Source organism: Gracilinanus agilis, chromosome 3, assembly GCF_016433145.1.
Source record: "Gracilinanus agilis isolate LMUSP501 chromosome 3, AgileGrace, whole genome shotgun sequence".
Classification (NCBI taxonomy): domain Eukaryota; kingdom Metazoa; phylum Chordata; class Mammalia; order Didelphimorphia; family Didelphidae; genus Gracilinanus; species Gracilinanus agilis.
The window spans coordinates 134,238,183-134,263,032 of record NC_058132.1 but is presented as its reverse complement, the minus strand read 5'-3'; the positions used below and the strand labels follow the sequence as shown (position 1 = coordinate 134,263,032).

At 34.6% G+C, this 24,850-nt stretch overlaps 1 protein-coding gene across 1 annotated transcript; it reads right to left on the bottom strand.

Annotated features, from left to right (window-relative positions):
* Positions 1–878: 878 nt before the first annotated feature.
* On the bottom strand, positions 879–24,669 carry N4BP2L2 (NEDD4 binding protein 2 like 2). The gene is made up of 6 exons (XM_044668270.1): positions 24,585–24,669; positions 20,855–22,209; positions 11,715–11,839; positions 8,629–8,717; positions 8,158–8,234; positions 879–1,952 (listed from the first exon to the last, which is right to left on the bottom strand). The coding sequence occupies exons 2-6, from the start codon at positions 21,808–21,810 to the stop codon at positions 1,769–1,771; spliced, it is 1,431 nt and encodes a 476-aa protein (XP_044524205.1). The 5' UTR covers positions 21,811–22,209; positions 24,585–24,669; the 3' UTR covers positions 879–1,768.
* Between the last annotated feature and the right edge of the window lie 181 nt (positions 24,670–24,850).

Genomic DNA, 24,850 nt, shown 5'->3' with positions numbered 1-24,850 from the left:
TGAACTGTATAAACACATAGACCCTGAGGTCTACTTAACTAATGCACCTGGTTTTGAATTCCACCATGTAAGAGAGATGAAGAGAAAGAATTGGGAGTTTAAAAGTTTTTTAACGGCAAAATATTGAGAAACAGCAGAAAAAAGAAAATGCAAAAATTGGGAAAAATATATAGTTACTAATTGGTAGCAGATGTTATATGATGTGATGTATTATTATATAACATATGAAAGGGAATTATAAATGAACTACAATGTTATCACATCCTCTATAAAGCCCTATTGCTTCATTAGGTGATCCAGGGCACTTGATGGCTAAGCAAATGGAACATAAGCTCTGATGGGTCCTGCTAAGAACTCTTCAACAGGTCATTTGCCCTACTGATCAAGGACAAAACTAGCTAAGTTGGAAAGGGCTCCTTACCATGTAGTTGGCCCCTAGGAAATAAACTGTTCTGGTCACAGCAACTCATGAACCATTTACTATAGCTTAGAAAGTCTGTAACTGTATTGATACACACTCTGTATACCAGTAATATTATAGGTTTCTTAAAAAAATTTTCCTGTTAGTTCAACTATTAAAATTTGATGGAAATAATAAAAAGGTTTGCTGGAGACTTTAGAAAGAATAGATATCCATCTATCAAGGGCAGTTGTAAGGATGCAGTAGAAGAGGCAATGAGAGTCACAATACCAAGCTAGTTTTGTATCTTACCTCTTCTCCTTAAAGCATTGTGCTATTTGGACAAATCACTTCATTTCCCTGGAACTATCTTCTCACATATGAAACTAAATGGTTGTACTAAATGATCCCTATCAAGTGCATAAAGATGTAATAATTAGGATGGAAAAGTATATTAGTATTTGCTTGTTAAGGGCCTTCTATTGCTATGCTTATAGTTTGAACTTATTCTCTTCTGGAGCTTAGCACACTACCTGGTACACAGTAAAGACTTTATAAATGCCTTTTCATTTATTTGTTCATTAATTCTAGTTTGCATATGATTAATTGACTTTTCCTGAAATTAAGGGGGATGTATTATGTTAACTTAGAAGTTATCTACAATTTTAACTGATGGAATTCTAATTCAATAGAAAAGCTGTTACTCAGAAAATATAAGGTGCTTTGTATAAAAAATGTGGCGAAAGCAAAATATCCTGGTCAAAATTTATTACAGCCAAATCTAAAGGATTATTCAATTTATTTTTAAAATTAAAATCTATTCAAAATAATTGAGCCATTGGTTGGAGTTTAGAAATGTTTAAGTGGATATATCTATAGAAACAATATTTTACTCCTATAAAGAAATGAGTACCATATGAAATATTAGAATACACTGTAACCAGTTAGCTATGTTTTGTATATTCCAAGTTGTTTGGGGGGAGCAGAATAGTCAAGATTTTATCTGTAACTAATTTTTTAATAAACTTGGGAAAAATTGCTCAATGGTTCCTACTTTGGAAATCAAAATTATTTTAAGATTCAACTGAAGTAAACGTTTCACATTACACTATTCAGATGTTTTACTTAAACCAAAATTAGTACAATAAAAATTATTTTAAAATAATATACAGTTTTATATACTATTTTTTATTTACATTTAAAAATTTTAAACAGTTTTCTGGGAACAAACTCTGTGAGGTAATGATGGTTCTCTTTTTTTTTTTTTTATTAGAGTTGAACCTATTTAAAAACCTCCAGAAAGTCTCAATTTGTTTTTTAAAAGGTAAGCCACAAGCTTGTTTTAGTTGAAAGCAAACTGAATATTAGTTATTTTGCAACATCAAAGTGATTCCATGAGTCTAGACAGCCTCCCCACCTCTGTCTTCGAAGCCTCTCAGACCTTCTATGTGGAGGTTCCACTGAATTCATTACAATAGAGATGGACATTTTAAATTCATAGTGATCCAACATCTGAGCAATCTTTTCACGAGACACTCCATGTTTATTCCTCCTACAAAAAAAAAGTTTATGATTAAAAAAAAAATCAATGGCTTTTGTTTATGTTTACATATTAAAAGTTGGTAGAATACTAGGTGTTAGGTTTTTGTATTTTAAAAACTGACGTAAATTAAGACAATTTACCTATACATTTTAGATGCAATTATTTACATTGGCTTTCAAAGTTCATTCACAATAGTTAAAATTGTGCTACAGTTTCCAGGAAAAAGTTAATTATCACTGGACCTAGTTTTTTGTAATTTGTGAAATGCCACTTTAAAAACTGAACACTATTAGAATTCTAACGATGCTATCTCAAATATTTGAAATGCGCTGTTTAAAATCTTTCATCCATTGGATAGGAAACAAAGAAATCTTACTATCTGAATCCTAACCTAAAACAATCCTTTGTAAATAAATTGTATATTAAATTTGTTTTGCTAAGAATAATTCAGTAATCTGAAAATTTTTACTCTCTTAAGCAAAATAATAGTTCTTCCTCCTTTTGTTGTTAAACAAAAAAAACTCTTGTGTAAGGCTGAATAGTTTGAAAATATTCATTCAATGGTAAGGTTTAAGCCTAAGATTAAAAACTAAAAATTCTACAGTTTTATATAATCACTTAATCACTTCATGATTAGAGCTACCATTTTATTTTCTTATGCCTAATAGGAAGGTAACCTGTCTTAATGACATCAGAAAAATGTAATATGGTTCTAGCACTTTTTAAAATATTGAATTAGTAAAGTAAATTTATTGGAACATTAGTGATCACTTTAATATTTCAATACTTTTAAAAATAAACAGTTGAGGAAAACTTAGCCTAGAGATAATATGGTAGGAGAACTAGCTGAAACAGATAACCCCCAAAGTATTTTTTGAATTTCAACAGATGACTACAAACAGAAAAGATAGAATAGATAAGCTGGTGTTCTTATGCAGACTTATTTTCAAAAAGAGTTGAACTATCATACCTAAGACTTTACCAGTTCTGTGAAGAAGTCATCTCTTAGTTGTATCTTAAGAAAATGAAATCAGGAAGGGCCAGAATAAGAAAAAACAAAGTTCATACTAGAGTAGACACAAATTAAAAAGCACACAAGGATCAATTATTAGAATATCTCAAAGAGAGGAAGATTCCAAATGACTCCAGAGAGCACTATTACTAAAAAATAGCAAAGCAGATATGAATAACTACTGACTTCTTTCTCACTTCTTAAGAAACTGGCATCCCCAATTAACACTTGAAAAAAGAACAAAACAAATGAGGCTGATTTTCTACAACAAACCACATCTTCATAGTCACCTGAATGAGAAGAGTGAAAATCTAAGATCCTGTAAGCATTTATTTAGAATAAAAAGATTCAGAGCTAGAAGGCACATAAAAGATTATTTATTTAAAGAAAAGATCAGGCCCAGGGAGCTGAAGTGACTTACCACATAGTCACTCAGGCTTGACACAACATTATTTACTGATTTTTAGGATTCTAAAGAGCAAAAACAGAACCTTGAAGTTTCTCACATGTAAAAACCAAAGGAGAATGACAGATCTAACTATAAAAATCACTTTAACAATCCCAAGTTAATTCGGCAAATGTAATATAAAGCAGGGAGAGATCTGTTTAGGACATTTGTTCATGAGTCAGAAGCCCTACTATACCAAGGGCAAATAAAAGGATGCCTCAAATGTGTCTTTTATACATAAATGTATTATCATTTATAATAATGTTTCAAAGATACGTAAATATTTGTATACACCATCTCCCCAGCAAGCCAATTTTCTTTTTCATCATCATCCTCACCTTCCAAAAGCATTTATTAAGTGCCAGGCACTGCACTTGGACACAAAGACAAGCAAAACCACAGTGCTTCCTCTCAAGGAACTCACATACCAATGAGGGAGATAACATGTAACTGTGCATATGGAAGATATATATAGTACAAATGAGAAGGAATCTCATAGAGAGAGAATTTATTGGGGGCTGAGGTAAAGAATGTGGAAGTTGAGATTTGAACCGAGTCCTAAAAGAAGCCAGGGAAGTCAGGAAATGGAGATGAGGAGAGGAGCATCCCAGGTGTAGAAGAGTCAGTAAAAAAGCACTGAATTTGTAGTAAAGAGTGTTGGATGTTTCTTGAGAGAAGGCAGTTGGGAGCCTGAGGGGTGGGAATCAGGAACTTCATTTAGTAACTGACAGATTTGTTGAGATCTGATGGAAAGCACGAGGATTACTGAAAAAAGGCCATCTAATTTAGCAATTAAAAGATTAGGAGGTAAAACTTTGGAGAGAGCACTTTCAGTTCACTGATAAGGAGCTAAAAAATGAGTGAGAAAAGTGGGAAGTATAGGTATTCTTTCTAGGAGTTGCCTGTGAACATAAGAGAAGGTATAAGATAACCTGATAGCTTGAGAGAATGATTGGAGCAGTGGAGATTTTTTAAGGACGGGAGAAACAAAATTTGATTTTTCTCCTCTACCCCATCTATATTAATGCACTCACCCCATTTTCTTCTATGCCTCATTCCTAGAAATACCAATTAATTATGGAAGCAGTGTCATGTGACTAGAACCATTCTGTGTCCTGAGACATGAGGTCCAGTCATACTTCCTGTCTTTACCATGATCACTTGCCACTATTAAGGCCAAGCTATCCTTTCTCTATCCCCTACCCCAGTCTGGATGCTGACTTCCCTTGGAGTGGGATTTCTCATTACTCCCCACTTTATCTCAATTCTTCTACCCTTGATTGTTTTTATCTTACACAGCCATCACTCATTGTTATTATCCTTTATTCACTTGGGGATTTGGTAGGGGTGAATCTTCAGTGCCCCCTTTTTTCTTATCTCCCTTGTACCCCTTTATATAACTTCCCAATGTTACCACTACTACAAAAAGAATCTGACTTACTTATGAAGCATCATGAAATTTAGTCCCTGGAATACTACTATAACTTTGTTCTTCCTCTTTCTCTTCTCCTGATTCTGTAAATTTCCTTTAAATATCTAGGTTCTTGGATTGTTTTTAACCCTTGAAAATCCCTTGTTCAACCTTAAAAAAAACAAAAACCCAACAACCTATAACCAAATGATGATGAGTAGTCTCTCAAAAGTAGAGGGTAAGCTATATTATCTCTCTTATCTATTAAACATCAGGATGAGCTTCATTATCTCTCTTTTCTATCAACCAGGCTCCACTGAGGGGAGAGGGGGGAACAGACACTACACTCCTGGGACTTCCTAAGAACAAAGGAAATATATTCAAAGGTCAAAGAACTGATTGGAGCTTCTAATTCAAAACCCAGACATGGAAATAATTCAATATATTAAAAATAAATTCTCTCAATTGTGTTCTTACATAAGAGTAACTTCTAAGTCTGTATATCTATTTTTTGCCTCTTCCTCCCTAACAACCTGTTGGACATATCAACTGGGTGTCCCCAAAATACCTGAAACTCAGTATGTTCAAAAAAAATAAGTATATCAAAAAATCACAGATTTAGAGTTGGAAGGGACCTTTTGTAGGTCATCTAGATAACTCTTCATTTCAAAGATGAGGAACTTAAATCAGAAGAGGTTAAGTAACTTTCTCAAATTCACAGAGGTAATAAGAACTCCAAATCTAGCACACTTTTCCCTATATCACTCTACCTTCATTCTCTTTCTCCTTCTACTTCTCTACTAAACATTTTTATTTCTTTTGAAGGCAATGCCTGTCTTCCAATCGCCTAGGTTTGTAATCATATTATCCTCTTCTTTCTGTAGACTCTTCACTTCATACATCTAATCAGCTGCCAAATCTTGCCATTCTAACATGACAACACTCCCCTGACTAACATGGCAAATAATTTTTCCCAAACTCAGGCCTGACCATTTCATTCTTCCACTCAAATAACTCCATTGACTTCCTGTGGCCTTAAGAATAAAATATAAACTCCCATATTAAGCTTTTAAAGCTCTTCACAGTGTGGTCCCAATTTAGCTTAAGTTTATATTACTCTCCTTACCACTCTATGACCCAGACTGTCTATTACTTCTGCCCTGGCTCTCCCACATGCCTGTAATGTTCTCTTTTTGGCTCTGCCTGATGGAATTCCTCACTTCCTTCAAGACAGAACTCATACATCACCATCACAATAACACCTTTTCTATTCTTTCCAATTGCTACTGCTCTCACTAACGCCATAGTTATCTAGTTTATATTTATTTTGTACTTATTCTGTACATATTTACTTTGTATATACTTTTTATGTAAATATCCTTTCCTTTCCCCCCTCAATAAAACATAAGCTTTTGGAGAAAAAGGAACAAATCATTTTGGATCTTTGTATTTCCATCACCTAGCACATAGTAAATGCACAATAAAGGAATCCTAATTAATTAGTTATATTTTAACTGGCACATGATTCCTTTTCCTAAAGTTTTTGGGTTGCAGAGACTTGCAGATGATTATTCTTTCATCTTGCCAATCACATGATCCTGCAGACTCCTTTTAATGATCCCTAACTATAGTGCATATGTTGCTATAAAAGTTCATTTTTTTAAATACCAATATGACTATGAATCATGTAACACCAAGATCTGAGAAGGATCCAAATCATACTCAAAAGTAATAGAAGGATACACACAAAGGATAAGTAAACCACACAAAGACATATTTGTGGAATAAAAATAACAAGGACATGTCTGGACAAAAAGAAGATAAAACCAGTTACATAAATAAAAATGAAATATAAATATATCTTCAGGACAGTGAAAGACTCGAAGGATAGCTTCTAGTACATTAGGGCTCCAGGGAAGATTTTTAAGAAAACATATGCAAGAATTACAAACGATGAGAAAGTATTGTGCAACTATAAGCCAGGCTGGATTTACCAAAGAATGAAAATAGAATTATTCTTCAAACACTGGGAGAAGTTTATATCATTTCACTTCACTCTCAATTTTTTATATGATGAATTATTTGGCGTGCCAAAAAGTATCTGGAAATATGTTCTATGCTTAGCTATAATATCCATACTTCCTTAACTTTTATTTCATTTTCTCTCTCACAATGATGACAGGAAAAAACTGAAGAGAATTTCTTTCATCACTGATGTTGTTTTGTACAGGAGGCAGTGGGAAGATCAAACAGAAAAAGCAAGGAAGACTGCTTCTCTGAAAATGAAGTTGACAGAAATAAGTCTAAAGAAGGAAATATAAAGGGAATCCAGGAAGCACACTCGAACAGAGGTGACAGGAGAACTGAAGTAAAATGCAGAGGTGGCCTATTGAGGTTACTGAGCTGAAAGAGGGAATTAAAGATACTGATTATCTCCAACATCTTATAAATCATCACTATTATTCAATGAGCTATGTAGCAACATGAGTACTCACACAGATAATAAAAGTCAATTAATGAAAATTGATGCAATCAATGACAGGTCCTTTAAAAACTATGCTTTAACATTTAAAAATAAATGTTCTTTAGGGAGTAGACAGGTGGCTCAGTGGATTGAGGGCCAGGCCTAGAGATGAAAGGTCCTATATTAAAATCTGGCCTAAGACACTTCCCAGCTGTGTGACCCTGGGCAAGCCACTTAACAATTAAGTCAATACTGTATATTGGGTCCAGGACAGAAGGTAAGGGCTTAAAATAAACAAACAAACAAACAAATAAATAAATGTTCTTTGGATGCACAGTCAAACTGGGGGCAGGGAGGGGAGGTGTTGGTTTGCTCTGCTGAACTCTTTTTCCTCTTTTTTCATCTTTATTATGAGAAGTCTTGCTGGGTAGAGTAGGGGAAGGAGATTTATTAAAAATAAGGTGGCAAAAAGAAAAAAGCTATAAATAAAATAAAAAGGTAGCAATAAAAAGTCATGGTTCCATTGAAATTTAAAAAAATAAATCTGATATAGTTATCTTTTAAGGAACTCTATCATGAATATTCTGCATAAAGCAATTTAAGAAAGGTAGCAAGATATAGTAGAAAAAAATCATTGAACTAAATCTGAAGTTCTTAATTCTTGTCCTACTTATTATTAGTTTGTGACTCTTGGTAAATCCTTAAACCTTTGTGAAATATAATACTTCCTGTTTTGCCAACCTCAAGTTAGAATTAAAAGATAAATATATGCAATAATGCTTTCTAAAGTTTAATAGATCGATATCAAGTATTATTACCAAATAACTCAGCAACATTAAAAAAACCCCACTTATTTGAGAAATCAATGTGTTTTCTTACTTTTCTAATTCTTCAGGATCAAATTTCCACCACGTTTCTGGTTCATGGAACTCCACTCGATATCCTTTGCCTATAGCCTACAAGAAAAATCAGGTTAAAAAAAAGCAAACAATTAGATAATTTCCTAGAGTAAGAAAAAACTGTACCACTGCATATGTTAGGTTAAAGTTGACCAACAAAAAAGAAATACTATAAATTTCATAATTTTAAGATCTGATATATTAGTTTTTTTCTTTATTTTAGTTTTAACATCATTTACTTTATTTCAATTACTAAATCAATTATGACATCATGAATTTCAGTCAAGCATACTTCCATCTACATGAGAGTCATCATGTACAACTTTAAAATAATCTTTCCTGAAACAAGAAGGAATATGAAGATCAAAGCTTCCAATGTTTAATATTTGTGAATTAAAAGTACAATGAGAAAACAATGACCAGATCAAAATTTCCTATTAATCATATTTACCATTTCCACATATGGTTTCATTTCCCAAGCTTGAGTATTAGTGTTATCTATTATTACTGGAGATCTTCCCTGGTCAATAGCTTTCTTTGCTGAAAGAAAAAATAAATTTCAATAAAAACACTATGGAAATAACAAAGAACATAAGCACAACAGAATTGAATGGTAACAAACGATTGTTCAACAAGTTTCAAAAAAATTTTTGGTTTCTCTTTGTTCTATATGAGGACTATGAATGTATTAGGACTAGCTTGCTTCTTACTGCCATTTTAGCTAAGTTGGAGCCCCAAAAGCTCAAACTCTATGTAATGCACTTAGCTAGTAACTTGTCATATAGCAACATATTTGCATGTGTTTTAGCATTTGTACTTGGAAGAACTTATGAATCAGGCTACTAAATACACCCAATCTAAAGGTCAGAACAATATAAATGGTTGAAGCATCTACCAACATGGACTTGAGGCTAAGGTTTATGGAAAAAAAAAATAGGGCCATATCACAGAAACAGATTGACTAAGCTATTCACTATGGGTCTTCTATTGTGTGTTTAAAAGGTATTGTAGGAGCCATTAGTTCAAGTGGCAACACTGAAAAGGCCAACTCTGGTCAAAAATAGGTACCCCATTCCTGAAATTCTGTAAGAGGCATTTTATTTTAGGTCATAAGGTTAAAGCTGGAAGGGATAAGAAGCCACAAAATCAATCTATCCTCTCATTTTACAGATGAGACTTTCTTAGGTTAATGACTCCATCATCCTTCCATCGTTGCCTAGGCTTGCAATTATGTTACTTTTCACTCTCTCTTACTTCTCAAATCAGACTTGTGGTCAAACTCTGGCTGATTTTGCCCTTATAATTTCTCTCATATAAGCCCCTTTTCTCTTCTGATATGGCCACTACCTTGGTACAAGCCCTCAACACCTCATGCCAGGCCTATTGCAATAGGGTTCTGTTTGGTCTCCTTGCCTCATCTCCCCTCATTTCAGTTCATCCTCCACTCAGCCACCAATGATCTTCCTAAAGTACAAATCTTCAAAATCGAACTCTTCAAAACTAAAATCACCATCTTTCTTCCCAAATATTACCACCTTTCAAACTTTCCTATTTCTCTTGAGGGCACCACCAACCTCCAAGTCTCCCAAGTTAAGTGTAATTCATAATTCCTCCCTCTATCTCACCTTCCATATCCAATTTGTTGCCAAAGTCTGTTGATTTTCCCCCCTTTGTAACAACTCTCAAATACTCAAATTGCCCCTTCCAATACTGCCACCCCTCTGATGCACCCTTACCTCCTTACATCTAGACTATCCCAATACCCTGATGATTGGTCTGCCTAAAAAGTCTCTCCTCATTTTAATCCAACCTCAACTCAGCCACCAAAGTGATTTTTCTAAGTCAAAGTTAAATCATTATTGCACTCCTCACCCCCTATAAACTCCATTGGCTCCCTATCACACACAAGATCAAATTTAAAACTGAATTTGGTGTTCAAAGCTTTTCATAACCTAGCTATGCATACCACCCATCCATTCTTATTACATTTTACACAATTCTCCCTGCCCCAATGTACTCTGTGATCCAATGACATTCCTTGAACAAACATAACATCAACTTCAAGAATTTTCACTTAAGTAATCTCCTATGCATATAATGCTATCCTTCATCTCCACATCTTCATTTTCAATACTGAGATAAAATCCTAAATTCTACAGGAAGTCTTTCCCAATCCCTCTTAATTCTAGAGCTTTTCTTTCATGATTATTTCCCATTTATCCTATATAAACCTAGTTTGTACAGTTATTTGTATATTATCTCTAACATTCAACTGTGAAGTCCCTGAAGTCAAGTTCTTTTTCTTTTCTTTGTATTTCAATTGCTTAATGCCTGGCACATAGTAGGTGCTTAATAAATGCTTATGGGGCAACTAGATAGTACCAGGCTTGGAGTCAGGAGGTCTCAGACACTTCCTAGCTGTGTGACTTTGGGCAAGTCACTTAACTCCCATTGCCTAGCCCAAACCACTTTTCTGTCTTAGAACTGATACCAAGACAAAAGGTAAGGGTTTAAAAAAATTTTTTTTTTAATGCTTTTTGGCCTTATTTGAATTGTCTTCTAAAATGGAGGTAAACTTGGGAGGGCAAAACTCAAAAACCATTCACATCTTCTTTCCTAGTGATCTTCTTTGTACCTCAAAAGAAGGGGGCTGAGCTAAGTTGATTTTGATTCTACCAACTCAGTATGTATAATATAAATCAGATGATCATATTGCTTTACTAAAAGGAGTTACAAAGGGATAAGAAAGATTATAAGTCAGAAATAAGAAGGATAGATCTAAATGTGGTGCTACAGTACTGGGCTTTTAACAGCTAGAGACCAACATGAAAGTATTGGGCAGTGAGAGAAGTAAAGATGCTTAGGAAAGGAAACAAACAGAAAATGCAGAAAATAAAGATAAGAAGGTACAAGAGGCACTTTATTGATCATTTCTCATTTGGACCACTAAATAGCCTAGAGTTAAGTTCTATAGGCATTATTATACCCATTAGTGTCACAGAACTAGATGGGACTTGAACTTTTTTACTTCAGATATAACCTTCTATTTCCTGGTTAAATCTATTCTTCCAAGAACCAGACCTAACCAGAGGTTAAAAAACCAGTATATAGAAGACAGCAAGGATCAAATTATGTAAACGGACTTTTAGTCAAGGGAACACAAAGACTTTGGGGTCAGAACAGCTGTCTTTCTAGCATTGGAAGAGTTATCAAAGGAAGGCTTGCCTGTTCTGCTTAGCCCAGAGGGTAAAAGTAGGACTAATGGGTAGAAGTGGCAAAGAGGTTGATTTTGGGCTGGATATAAAGAAAAACTGTCTAGAAAATAAAGGTATCTAAAAGAGAAATGAGCTCCTCAATACACAGTAGATTTCCCTTCACTATATGATTTCAAGCAAAAGCTGGATGACCATTTCTGGGGAATGCTACAGAAAAAGATTCACTCGGAAATTCTATATGCGGGGATCTTAGGCAGGTATGCAAAGGCCTTTTTTCATTTTTAATTAAAAAGCCGAAAGACATCAACTAATGTTACCACACCTCTGCTCTGGTTCCAGTCATGAGCATCACCAAGTTGTTTGACATTATATGTGTACCCATTTTGATGCCGAAAGTAGTCATCAGTGCTGAAGACAATGCCACCACGATTCTGACCAAGAAGAACACTGTCAATAGAAGCAAAGAAATCATATAAATGTTATATTCATAAATATCTTTATAGCCACAAACAAATTAAAAACCTCAAGTGTGTCAGCTGTACTGAATAATCAGTCATATTGAAATAAGATAATCCAGTTCTAAGCATATTATTTTATTCATAACCCTTCAAAGTTAACACCATCTTATCAATACCAAAATCCCAGATGGTTTTAAAAATACACAATATTTCTGCCACTTCTAAAGCTCTTTGAGAATTATAAATATTATTTTCTTTCCCTTGGCTTTTTTTTTTTGAAGAGTAGGAGATAAAGAGGAATGAATATTGGTATATACTTTTATGGAACTATCTCTACAATGAATATATCTTTGCCTTAGAAAATAACCATAATACAAACTTGCTAGTTAATTAATAATTATCAACTATTCTACAATTCAGTGATATTCTCAGAAATCCCTAAATTTGAATTAGGGTTGTCCTGCCCTACACTGAATGTTCACACATCACATGATTCTAATTTTTTTTCTTCCTTTTTTTGTCAGTTGCCACATCTTGCTGTTGCCACAAATTCTACTTCAAAGAGCTTTTATGCAACTCATAAGAATGTTACTGGCTTTAATAAAACATACTAAACACATTGAGAAAACCAGATTTTCAATTCTATTAATCCAGTAATCTTATAACAATGCTAATAGTTTAACAGCTTGACTTTATCTTTAATGCCTATAGTGGCTATATAATTAATGTACCTTTAGTAATCTTATAGCCTGAAAATGAGCACAGTGGAGATATTTATTCTGAAGATCCCACTTTTGGCCCAAGACAACTCTGAATGATACATAAAACAATATCATAGAGGATAATTTAAGGTTTAGAGGTTGCGGCATAAAATATCAGAACCTCCAAAATGGTATACAATTTTTTAATGGCATTAAACTGAGAGTGGGGAGTAGGGAGCGGGAAATAAATAAAACAGTAGTAAGGAAGAAAGGACCTTTATTTAACAATATATCCAGAATCCCAAAGTTTCAAATAGAAAACATACCAGTCTTTTATATAACCAATGACAGAAAAAGATGTAAAGGAATACTGAGGATGATTGGGCAAGAATTTCATTCCTTCTCTTCTCTAACCACCATCATCCCAGCAATCTGGAAATACAATGAGGAAGAAAAAGGGGGGAAAGAAAAGGTACTTTCCCAAGGTGCTTTAGGGTCACTGAAAGATGACAGGATACAGTAAGTTCCCTAAAAAATAGCATGCCAATACTCTACCCTATTACCACCAACTCGAGAATTACCAATAATAAAATGTAAGCATGCCAATTTAACACATCATAATATCTAGTTTAAATAATTCCCAAAATATATACAGTGCAATATGTAGGGGTTTTCCTCCCCAAAGTTCAAGAAATTGTCATTGTTCCAAAATCCTATTCAAAAACAAAAGATGCTTAATCTGCCCACGTTCTATGCATTTGAAAATCTGAAATTCTCTTTCATAAGGCTTTTGAAAACTTCATACAGAAAATGTAATAGCAGAAGCTTTAAAATAAAATTTTGGGTGCCTAAGAAACCTAGACCATATACAATCATTACTTTACTGCATATTACTTTTCCTAATACTTATAAATGCTGTTCAGTACTTGCTTATCACAAATTATACTGTAATTTATCTGAAAAAAAGGTCTATTGTTTTTATGTCGTTTACCTTGCCTCCATAGCATTTCTTACTTCCTCTACCCTACCATCCTCACACAGGGCTACTTAATAAATGCTGCTGATAAACTATAAAAGCTAGAAATAACCCTATTTTATTTTACCAACTCTATGATATTCTCTCTATAAACAGTGTCTTTTTATAGAAATAATTCAATCAAAAATAATTTATAATATGGCTTAACAAGATTATTTTTTCCCAGCAGAAGACATAGTAAATATGTTTAGGTACCATTTAAAAAATTATTGAATTAAAAAGGTCCAGATTCTGGCATATTTTTGGACTTGAGAAAAAATATTTTTAATAAAATATTTGAACTTGAATAAAATATTCTAAAGATACTGAATATCAAATTAAATAATTTTAAGCAACCTAAACAAATAAGAATTTCAAATAGAAACTGAAACACTCATGTAAAATTATTGAAGCAATTCTCTAAGAAAACAAAACTTTTTTGAAGTTCTTTAAGTCAGATGCTGCCAGAAGTCCTGGATGCATATTCAAATACCAAAGCAAATGACAAATTTAATGACATTGAATAAGCCTAGCAAAAGAAACAATTAGGAATGAGTCCAGCTGGATTATATTTTTAAAATATAAGGAAGGGATTCCAGTAATGTCATCAACCTGTCAGTGTCCTACCTGTTTTGTTCTTTCCTCTTCTCTCTCTTAAAGAAAAGTAAACAGTGGGCAGCTAGATGGCTCAGTAGATTGAGAGTAGGCTTAGACACAGGAGGTCCAATATTCAAATCTAGCCTCGGACAGTTTCTAGCTGTGTGGCCCTAGACAAGTCATTTAACCCCCACTGTCCAGCCCTTACTGCTCTTCTGCCTGGAAAGGAAGGGAGGGAAGGAGAGAGGGAGAGAGGACACCAAAATGCTTCCTCAAAGTTATCACCTCTACTTCTTATGGATGATACCCACTCATTCACCAAACAATGACCCTTTAGCAAGTACAAACCTATTACAGATACTAATCATCCTTTACCTACCCAGATTAAGAATCTTCTTCATAGTCTATACTAACGAAACATTTATTAAACATTTAATGATTCTAAGGTAATGTATTAAGTGCAGGTTATATATCAGTAGGTATGAGATTCAGGTCTTATCCTCATAGAATTTATTTTCTAGTTGGAGGGAAAAAAATATGTAGATTTAAAAAAACAAAACAAAACAAAACAAAACACAAGGTTTTATATAAGTGCCAGATAGGTAGTATAAAAAATAAAAGGGCAGAAGTTCGAAAGAAGATAAGACCATTGTAAGCCCAGGCAAAGGAAAGTCTCTTGGACAATAAAAGACTTTGGCAGAGCCTTGAAGATACGCAAAGAAGGTGAAGTGAGAAGACAGAGGTGTTCTTGTACTATCCTCCTGTATCTCTGGTTTTGCTCATAAAGTGGCTGGAACACTTCCACTAAATATTTATGATTAATCCTCTTTTATTTCAAGCCCAAATTCTGGTGCTATCTCTTCTATAAAGTTCACTCTTGCCTTTATTTCCCCCAAAACTAAAGTGATTTTTCTATACCTTCATTTTCCTCATTACAACTGGTCTAGAACTCTCCTTTGCACATATTACATTATATCTGAATGTACGTTTTATCCCCTCTTCTACTCTACCCATAGATGATAAACTCTTTGAAGGCAGAATTTGTGTTTTTATTTAATCTTTGTTTCCCATTGTACAGAGTATGCATAATGCTTGGTAGGATAACATTTGTTAAATCTAATTTATTCCTGCCCTTTTAACTATTAAACGTTGCTATCTTCTAATTTCTACTAAATAATTTTAGGCATCTTCTAATCTCTTCCTTTCCCCTCTTTAAAGTTTACCTTAAAGAAAATCAGATCAAAATATTTTTTAAAAAAAGTAGTAGTTTTTTCTATTCAAAGGAGAGGTTTGTGCTCATCAAGCTCCAAACCATCATACTCACCCTTACTAGAAAATAAAATTTAAAAATATGGGGAAAAAAAGAATCAGAGATTAAAAGCAAATATGTAGAAATGTAGTACAGATTATATCTTTATGTAATGATGATATAGATTAAATAAGCTACAGTGGTTAGTATGAATTAATGTATATATTACATTTTGTATAAATGCATTAATTCTAGTTCTGAACTCTGATTCTCCTTCCTTCCCCTTCTCCATCCATTGTAGAAGCATAAAAAGCAAAACCTATGACAAAGAAAATTCCTGAATTAGCCATATCTCCACCCCCCAAAAAAATAGAAAGAAAAAGAAAAACAACATTACAAACTGTGTTTTAACATGCAATGGTTAATTAGGGGCAGCAAATACACAAGAAATAGAATAAGTGAAAGTGTAATGGTTTGGTTTCCCTATATGCTATTTTTATCTTAATGCCTATTTTGTTTATACATTCATTCAACTAACCTGTATCCCTATAAAAGGAATAAACTTATTTAGGACCAAATACCACAATGCTAAGTGTCTTACTAGCTTCTCTATCTGGAAGTGAATAGCTTATTTTCATCACTAGTCTTTGGAAAGTATGATTGGTCAGTGGTGATCAATGTTCCTAAGTTTTCAAAAGAGGATTGTCTTTACAATATTACTGTAACTATATAATTTGTTCTGGTTATTGTCATTTGGTTTTGCATCAGTTCATACTAGTCTCAGATTTTTCTGAAACCATCCCCCTTCAGAGTTTCTTAACATCATAATAGTATTCCATCATACTCAAAAACTATAACTTATTCAGCCATTCCCTAAATGATGGTACCCATTCAGTTTGCAATTCTTTGCTAACCACAGAAAGAGATGCTATAGTTTTTGTATAGAGGGTCTTTATCTTTTTTTTTTTTTAAAGCTCTTTGGTATATAAACCTAGAAGTTGTCATTATCACTGAGTCAAAGGACATGCAGTTTAATAACTTTCTGAACTAGTTCCAAATTGTTTTTCATAAAGAGTATCTTATTAGGTCTTGGAGTCAAAATCTGACCTCAGATACTTCCTGGGCAAGTCACTTAACTCCTATTGCCTAGCCCTTATCACTTTTCTCTCTTAGAACCAATATATAGGATCGATTCTAAGATGGAAGGTAATGGTTAAAAAGAAAAAAAGTTTATTATTAGGAGCAAGGTAGGTGGCAGAACAAATAAGGTACCAGGCCTGGAGTCAGAAGGACATGGGTTCAGAAGTGGCTCAGATACTTCCTGTGTGACCCTGGGCAAGTCACTTAATCCTGTTTGCCTGGCTGTAATCCCTTCGGTCTAAAAGTTATTTCTAAGACAATAAATATGGTTTTTTAAAGTCTATTATTATACCAGTTTTCCCACAGTCTCTCTGGCATCTGTTATTTTCCTTTTTTGTCAAATTTGACAAAAATTTGATGGGTGTTAGGAAGTATCTCAGTCATTTTACTTTCCATTTATCTATTATTTAGAACATGTAGCTATCAGTAGTTTGGATTTCTTCTTCTAAAAACTGACTATATAAAATCCTTAATTATCAGCTAGGGAATGGCTCCTAATCTCATAAATTTCAATCACTTTCCTATAATGACCCTATTCTACTTAAAATTCTAGCTGCCTCCCCTTCCTCTTAAAAATATTAAGGAATTCTATTTTCTCACTGTCTTAGAACACACTCAGAGAGCCCTTTTGACTAATCTAGTTAGGATCAACAACTTTTTCTCCACTTTTGCAGGAACAAATGGTTTTTAGTAAAGTGCTTCTCCAGAATTCAGAGAAAGTTACTGTTCTGTTCCATAGCCTGGCTTAATCTTAATAGTGGGGTAGGAGTTTGTCTTTATTTATGAAAATTAAATGACTGGAGACCTTGGCTGGGTAAGGAGAATTTTAATTAGCAGGGAATCTCCTAATCAGCAATACACGTGTATAAGAAACAGTGTAACACATACACACACAATTTCTCAAAGCTTTGAAACAAAGAAATGAAGAATTTTTTCTTCCTACTTGTATTTAGTTTCAATATGCTTCATTAAGTCATCCCAGTTTACCTAATTTCTTATCTTCTACAACAACTCACTCTACTCAGGTAAACTTACTCTATTATTTGTTTCATCCAAATTTCCCACTCCCAATTTATTAAGTTTTTTCAAAGACCTTAGAGTTCTGGAATAATCTGCATTTGTTAGATAACTTTGTTTTTCCTATAAACAATACTAAAATTAGTATCACTATAAAACTTTTAGCAATTAATATGAACTCAAACTTAATTTCAAAATCAACATTTACAACATACTACTTTGAATATACAAAATTGGTAATAACACATATTCACCCCAAAAATATAAGTTATCAAGAAGTTCCATAGTTTTTAACCTTATCCTCATTTGTTACACAAATAAAAGCTATCAACATTGGCCTTCTCTAATTGTCCAGCATATATCTTAAAGCATCCTTTGTGATTATTTATAAGTCAAATATAAAATGAAAAAAAAGGGCTATTTTTAATCATGCTATTTTTTTGTCTCTATGGCATTATATTCATGCTATTAAACATATGTCAACATATTCTTATGCTTTATTATATTAAAATGAAGAGGGAACAGACGATATGGTGACAATCTTCGTATCACAACACAGCAAATTCTACTGAATAAAGCTCCACTAATTCAAAATTTACATAATTCAGATGTTAGGCCTTAGGAAGGGAAGAGGGTAATAAGCCAGTGAATGGTATAAATAAGGCAATCTCCATCATTTGGCATTTGTATCAAGTTCTGCTATTCTCTCTTTCGCTCTTAAACTCTTACCTTTTATCTTAGAAGTGAGATTATATTGCTTCCAAGGCAGAAGACTGGTAAGGACGAGGCAATTAGGGTTAAGTGACCTGTCCAGGTCCACACACCTAGGAAGCATCTGAGTCCAAATTTAAACACCTAGGCCCTCCCAATTCCAGACCTGGTTCTCTATCAACTGAGCCACACTAGCTGACCTATGTTCTGCCATATTCAAAAACTCAATGAATAGAGTGCTAGACATGGAATCAGGAAGACATAAATTCAAATCTTGCCTTGGTTATTTACTAACTATGTTAGTTACCCTGGGCAGGTCATTGTGCCTCAGTTTTCTGATCTGCAAAACAAGGATGATAGCACCTACCTCAAAGGGTTGTTGTTAGGATCAAATGACTTATTTGTTAAGCGCCTTGCAAACTGTAAAGCACTATATAAATAATATCTTTTTTTTTTTTTAACTTAGGGTAGCTAGGATGCCTAGTGTTTAATGTGAAGCTGACCAGAGAGCCAAGACAACCTGAGTTCAAAACCTGCCTTAGATACATGTTTATACGACCTTTGGCAAATTCCTTAAACTTTTCTGTGCTTCAGTTTTCTCAACTGTAAGATGGAGATGATAGCACCCACTTCATAGGGCTGTAGTGAGGATCAAATAAGATTATATGTAAAGTAATTTGCCATTCACTAACAACTCTTTTCCTCTCCTGATCAACTCACATATCTCAGCTGCGTTTAGCAATATCTTTACCTTCACCTCTATCTCAAATACTAAAGTGGCCCTTTTCCTTGTTAAGGAAATTCTTGTATTGGACAAGCAGTCCTGTTCTACTCTGTCTTTTCCAGTACAATGTTCTCCGTCAACCACACTTTCATTTACCTTCAATCTCTCCCTGCCTACCAGCGACTTCCTTTATGCTTACAAAATTGTCTATGTCTTCCTAGTTCTCAAAAATCTCTCATTTGATCATCTGTCCCTGATAACTATTATCCCACATCTTTTCTCTGATCTGTGGATAAACTCTTTGAGAAAGCAATTCAAAATAGGTGTCTCCAGTGTCTTTCCTTTCATTTTCCTCTTAACTCTACAGTCTGATTTCCATACTCATCATTCAACCAAAACTGCTCATTCCAAAGTTACTAACAATCTCTTCATTGCCAAATCTAATGAACTTTTCTCAATCTTTATCCTTCTTGACCTCTCTTCAGTCTTCAACACTGTTAATGATCCTCTTCTTCTCAATTCTCTTCTCTCTAAATTTCTCTTAACTCTGACAATTCCTATTCAATCTTCTTTGCTGGATCTTTATTCAAGTCATACCCAATAAAGGTAAGTTTCCCATAAGGATCTGGGCCCATTTCTTTTCTCCCTCTATATTACTTTGATTGGTGATCTAATTAATTCCCACAGATCAATTAGCCTCTCTATGCTGATGATTCTCAGATCAAGCCCTCTCAGTCTTAATTTCTCAGATCTTCAATCTCCTATCTCCAAATGTCAACCAGATTTCTCCATCTGGATGACAAGTTCCCCTCTTCTTAATTCCCCTATTGTTGTTCAGGGCACCACCATTTTCCCAATCCCAACTGTAAACTTAGGTGTCATCCCCAACTCTTCCCTCTTTTTTTATACTCTCCAATTTGTTGCTAAAGCCTGTCTTAACATCCCTCCAATACAGCACCCTTCTCTTCTCCAACACTGCCACCACTCCAATGCAGGCTCTCTTCCTCAAATCTAGACTATTGCAATAGCCTTCTGGTCAGTCTCTGCCATAAGTCTCACTCCATTCAGGTTCATCCTTCCCTAATTACTCTCTATTTCTTGATCTTCCAACAGAGGGAATACTCTGTTGATCACCTCCAAGCAATCTTACACACACACACACACACACACACACACACACACACACCTTATATTTTATATATATATGTATAAATATAAATAATCTTTATATAGATTGTTCATACATAATTGTTTGCACATTGTCTCTTCCATTAGACAGTGAGTTCCTTGAGACTAGGGTCTGTCTTTTGCCTTTTTTTTGTATTCCTAGCACTTCAAACAGTATTTGGCACACAGAAGGGGCTTAGTAAGTGTTAACTTACTGACTAAAGAAACTCTGGGCAGATAATCACTTTACAAATAATGAGGTTTACTGAGTTGCCAAGATTACATGGCTAATAATTGGCAAGACTATGACTAAAATCTAGGTTTTTTGACTTCAAGCCAAATATTAAGTGTCTCACTTAAAAAGTGATGCCTAACACATGCTTATTAAACATTTGCATTAAAAAAAATTTGCTTGTAATTAGCATATTTATTTTAAGGCACTTGGATTCTCCTCCTAAAATAAAGCCCAACTTCTTTTTCTATAACAGTAGTTCAGTAGTTTATATACTCAAAAGTAACAAATTTGTATTTTCCTAAAATAGTCTATTACTCACCTTTTCCTCAATTAGCACAGGTTTTATTACAATTAGAACATGAGAACATTTGCTATTGATTACAGTAGTTTTTTTTATTACCAAGACCATTTATATTAACAAACAGACCCAATCAAGCTATTTACCTACCGAGACAGTGTTGTTTTCCCTGATCCAGGCAGACCTCTTAAAAGGATAAGTAGCCTCTTTAGCTTTTCCTCATGGAACTCCTGGTGTAAAAGCCTGTCTGTTTTTTCCATCTGGAATAAAGAAGGGTCTTCCCAAGATTCTTCTCTTGTTTCACAGAAACCATTACTGTCTCGTCCATCTTGCTCATTACATCCATTTCTAGAGGCCTGTGTGCTACTATTACTCCCATCACAATCAGAATATCTGTTAGTCTGGTCAAATGCTGGACAATTCCAATTTGTGTAGCGACTGTTTACATTATATCCATTGTACATTTCACATAATTTAACATCTGGAGCATGAAAAACATTTGGTGGTGGAGATGGAGAGGGGTTAAATCTTTGAACATTTAAATGATAATTAAATCCAGGAGGAAAAAGGCCTTGAGGAACTAAAGAGGGTTCCAATGACTGCCATTCGGGCCTAAAGGAAGGAATTGGGTTGTTTAAAAATGTAGGTTCTACTGGTCCATTAATTGCATATTCAGTATTCCAACCAACTGGCTCCTTACTAAAATATTGCTCAACACCAGGAGGTGATTGTATAGTACTAAACCAAGTATCTTTCTTTTCTTCATCAGATTTTAAGTTTTCATTGTAAAGGCCTTGATCACATAAACCAAATTGTTCCTGAGTGGGTTTAAATTCCTGGCAATTATCTTCCAAATCTTCTTTTTCACTCTCAAGCTCCTGAATTTCTTTGTAAAACTGAGATAACTCATTATCTATATCCAGTTTATTAGAAGAAAGGCTTTGTTTGTTTTCCAGTCCACCAGTGACTTTTTTTGTGTGATGTTTTCTTTTATCTCGTTTATTTTCCTCAGGACTTTTGTAAATAGGTCCTATGAATGCTTTGCTTGTGCTATATTCCACTTCTTCTGCACTAACTGGGATAGATAACTTGTGATTTCTTTCCATTCTAATTTCTTTAATATTTTCAGAAACGTAAGTATAGTTATTTAGATATTCTGTTGATGTTCATGGATTCTACTGTAGAATTTGCATCCTCTAGGCCTTCCCAATGAAATGATTCAATATCTGGCCTATTTTAAGGGATTACAACCCTCAAAAGTTTCAACAAATCTGTAGTTTCAGTCTTGCTCTCCTGAGTTTTTCCATTTTCCTTGTCATCAAAGATGGATAAAGGTATTCAGTTGTTCTCTGTTTTCTCTTAGGATCTGTGAAAATGATCATCACCATCATGGAATATAGTATAAGCCTCTTCTGTTGATTTCAGTTTTTTATTGCATGTTTCACTTGCTAGTTTTTTTTTTAACCATGTCCCAAAGACTTAGCTTAATTTTCACAATAAGGCATCTAGGGGGAAAAATTCATATAATTAACAGCTATGTTACTGAGGGCAGAATTGATTTTTTTAAAGAAAATCTAAACTAAATTTTAAATAAGAAATGAAAATCTGCTAAAAGACTAAAGACAAAGTCATATTTAGTAAATGCCTATTATTTAAACATTACCTTCAATTTAGTTCTTTTAAATAGAATTCATTAAAGATAGATGAATAATCTTTAAACAGCAAATTATTTACATAAGACTCCCTCTTTTTCAGCATCTCTCTCCCTCAAAAGGAGGGTTTCAGACCAGAAGCATAGGCCACTTTTTTTTCAAAGGAGAATATAAGCAAAACTGGAAGCATGTACCAACAATGAAGGTCTTTATGATGTAGACACTTGTCTATAAGGAACTAGAGGGATATCACTGATTTAATTTGTCTTTATTGCCAAAGATGTGTGAGGGGACTTTCATTACTCATCTCTCTTCCACTTAAAAACCTATATGATCTTATAAGTGAAATGATATAGATTCATAAGTCCTAATCAACCAACCACTGACTCTTTCCAGTGTCTTAGTGGAACTCAAATCAAAATATCTAAGGAGCTTATCCAGTAAGTACTAAAGAAGCCAGTTTGCAAATTAATACATCATTTTAATACAAAATATAAAAGCTGTTTTCTTTTGTAGCATAGGAATAACTCAAATATAGTGTATTATATATTGTTGGGGAAAACATGGCACTTCCTATATTAAAAATGCAAAAAGGATCTATGTATGGGTATTCTGGTTTGAGTAAAAGATTAAATATTTTTAGTTAAAAAAAAAAGTACTGACATAATTTGATTTGTAACCACATTCATATTTGATGATTGTGTATACAATACAAAAAAATGATCATTCCAGGACCTTCTAAATGTTTCTGATTCACAGTGTCCCTTTTCTTAAATAATTTTTCTGCCCTTTGGTGACACAAAGAACAAGTCTAATTTCTCTTCTGTGTGACTGGCCTTCAAAGATCTGCCCCTACTAAGTCTCATCTTGTTCAGTCAAATCATACTCAATTTCTTCAACTAATCTTCATTCAGCTTGTACTTTCCATCTATTTGCCATGGTGTTCTAAGAAAGAAACCTGAGCCAAATATACCACCTCTCACCTCACTTCAATAAATATTCCTCCCAGCCAATCTTTGAAGGTCCTGTCTGGTCCACATTTCAGAAGTCCATCATATCCCCAAATCATATGAAAGTATAACAAAATACAGAATTTGGAGCAGTAAGAGACCGCAACAGATCACTTAAAGAGTCCTACTGCCTTCAATAGTTACCTCCATTTTATATTTAAGTCTTTGAATTTGATTTCTCTTAAAACTACATGAGAAGATAAGTTTTCTGGAAGCACTTGGCTCTTTCTTCCTCATCTGTCTGTAAAAGATGCCTGTCATACTTAAGCACCCAGATTAGAAGTTTTGTCCAATTTCTCCAACTATATGAGATTTCTTTCTACTTCAAGATCACTTTAAGCCTCTCTCCCCTTCACTCCCTCTTTCAAGGCTTCTATTCTTTTGTCTTGGAAATGTTATTATCCATCTACCAGTTTCATCCCTTCTAACCACCCAGTAACCTATTAGAGGAAAATAAAAGTTTTAATCTACTTTGTATCCTATGCAGTGTCCAATTCCTTGCTAAACAAATATTTTCAACTGATGAAACCTATTCAGAACAGGATAAAGGAAGCCTCTCAAACAACAGACTAGCTCCCCATAAAACATCCCTGAAAGACTCACAGATACACACACACACACACACACACACACAATAGAAGGGGGCACAAATACGAACAAAGACCCCCTGCACACAATGCTTTTAGTTCCCCCAACACAGAATAGAAGGGTTAAAAAAAGACGAGCCCAGGAAAACTTGGCTATCTAGAATGCCATCTTCCTGGGAACTCTCTAGATAACAACTCCATTCGTTTAATTTTTACACTCTCTGTTAATCTTCACTTCCTTACCGTGAAGTCTAGAGAAAACACCAGCAAGGAGAGAGTATAGGAGACAAGCGCCTGGGGAAGGCCAGCCTGTCAAAAGACAGGAAACGAGCAGAACCACGTCATTGGCTTCTCCACTCCCCCAGAGGACGTTTCCGGGTTCTCTATAGGAATCCCGGAGGTCTCCACAGGTCAGTGATTCCCTGACCTGCCCCAGACAACACCTGCTCCAAAGTCCCTGGCCGTCCCAGCCTAAATGAACCCAGAAGGTCCGTAGACGGAAGCAAAGGGAGGAAATAGGCCCAAATATACGCTGCAAATGGCCGACACCGGGGCGTCTGCTCATCTTGCTCTCAAAGTTTTGCGTTGATTTCCCCCACCCAACCGAAACTTCTTGTAAGAAGAAACCAACCTGTGATAAAGGAGAAAAGCAAGCCCGGGAGGTAACGACTCTCGAGGCTGGCGGACGCGGGTGATCCCTGAGGGCTCCGTCCACAGCCAGTAGAACCTCAGCTCTCTGGCAAGATGGCGACTGCTCCTTCAACATCCGGGCCGTGGCCCCGCGGCTTATAGGAATTGAAGTCCGGCTCATGGACCATCCCTTTCGAATCTTATCGTCTTGGGACTACATCTTCCAGAATCCTTTGCGAAACAGCTCTTTTTTTGTGTGTGTGTGGT

Coding starts and splice junctions, on each gene's coding strand:
- N4BP2L2 (XM_044668270.1), bottom strand. CDS start 21,810: ATGGAAAGAAATCACAAGTTATCTATCCCAGTTAGTGCAGAAGAAGTG. Junction 8,718..11,714: donor TGACTGGAACCAGAGCAGAG/GTGTGGTAACAT, acceptor TTTTTCTTTCAG/CAAAGAAAGCTATTGACCAG. Junction 8,235..8,628: donor TGAAACCATATGTGGAAATG/GTAAATATGATT, acceptor TTTTTCTTGTAG/GCTATAGGCAAAGGATATCG.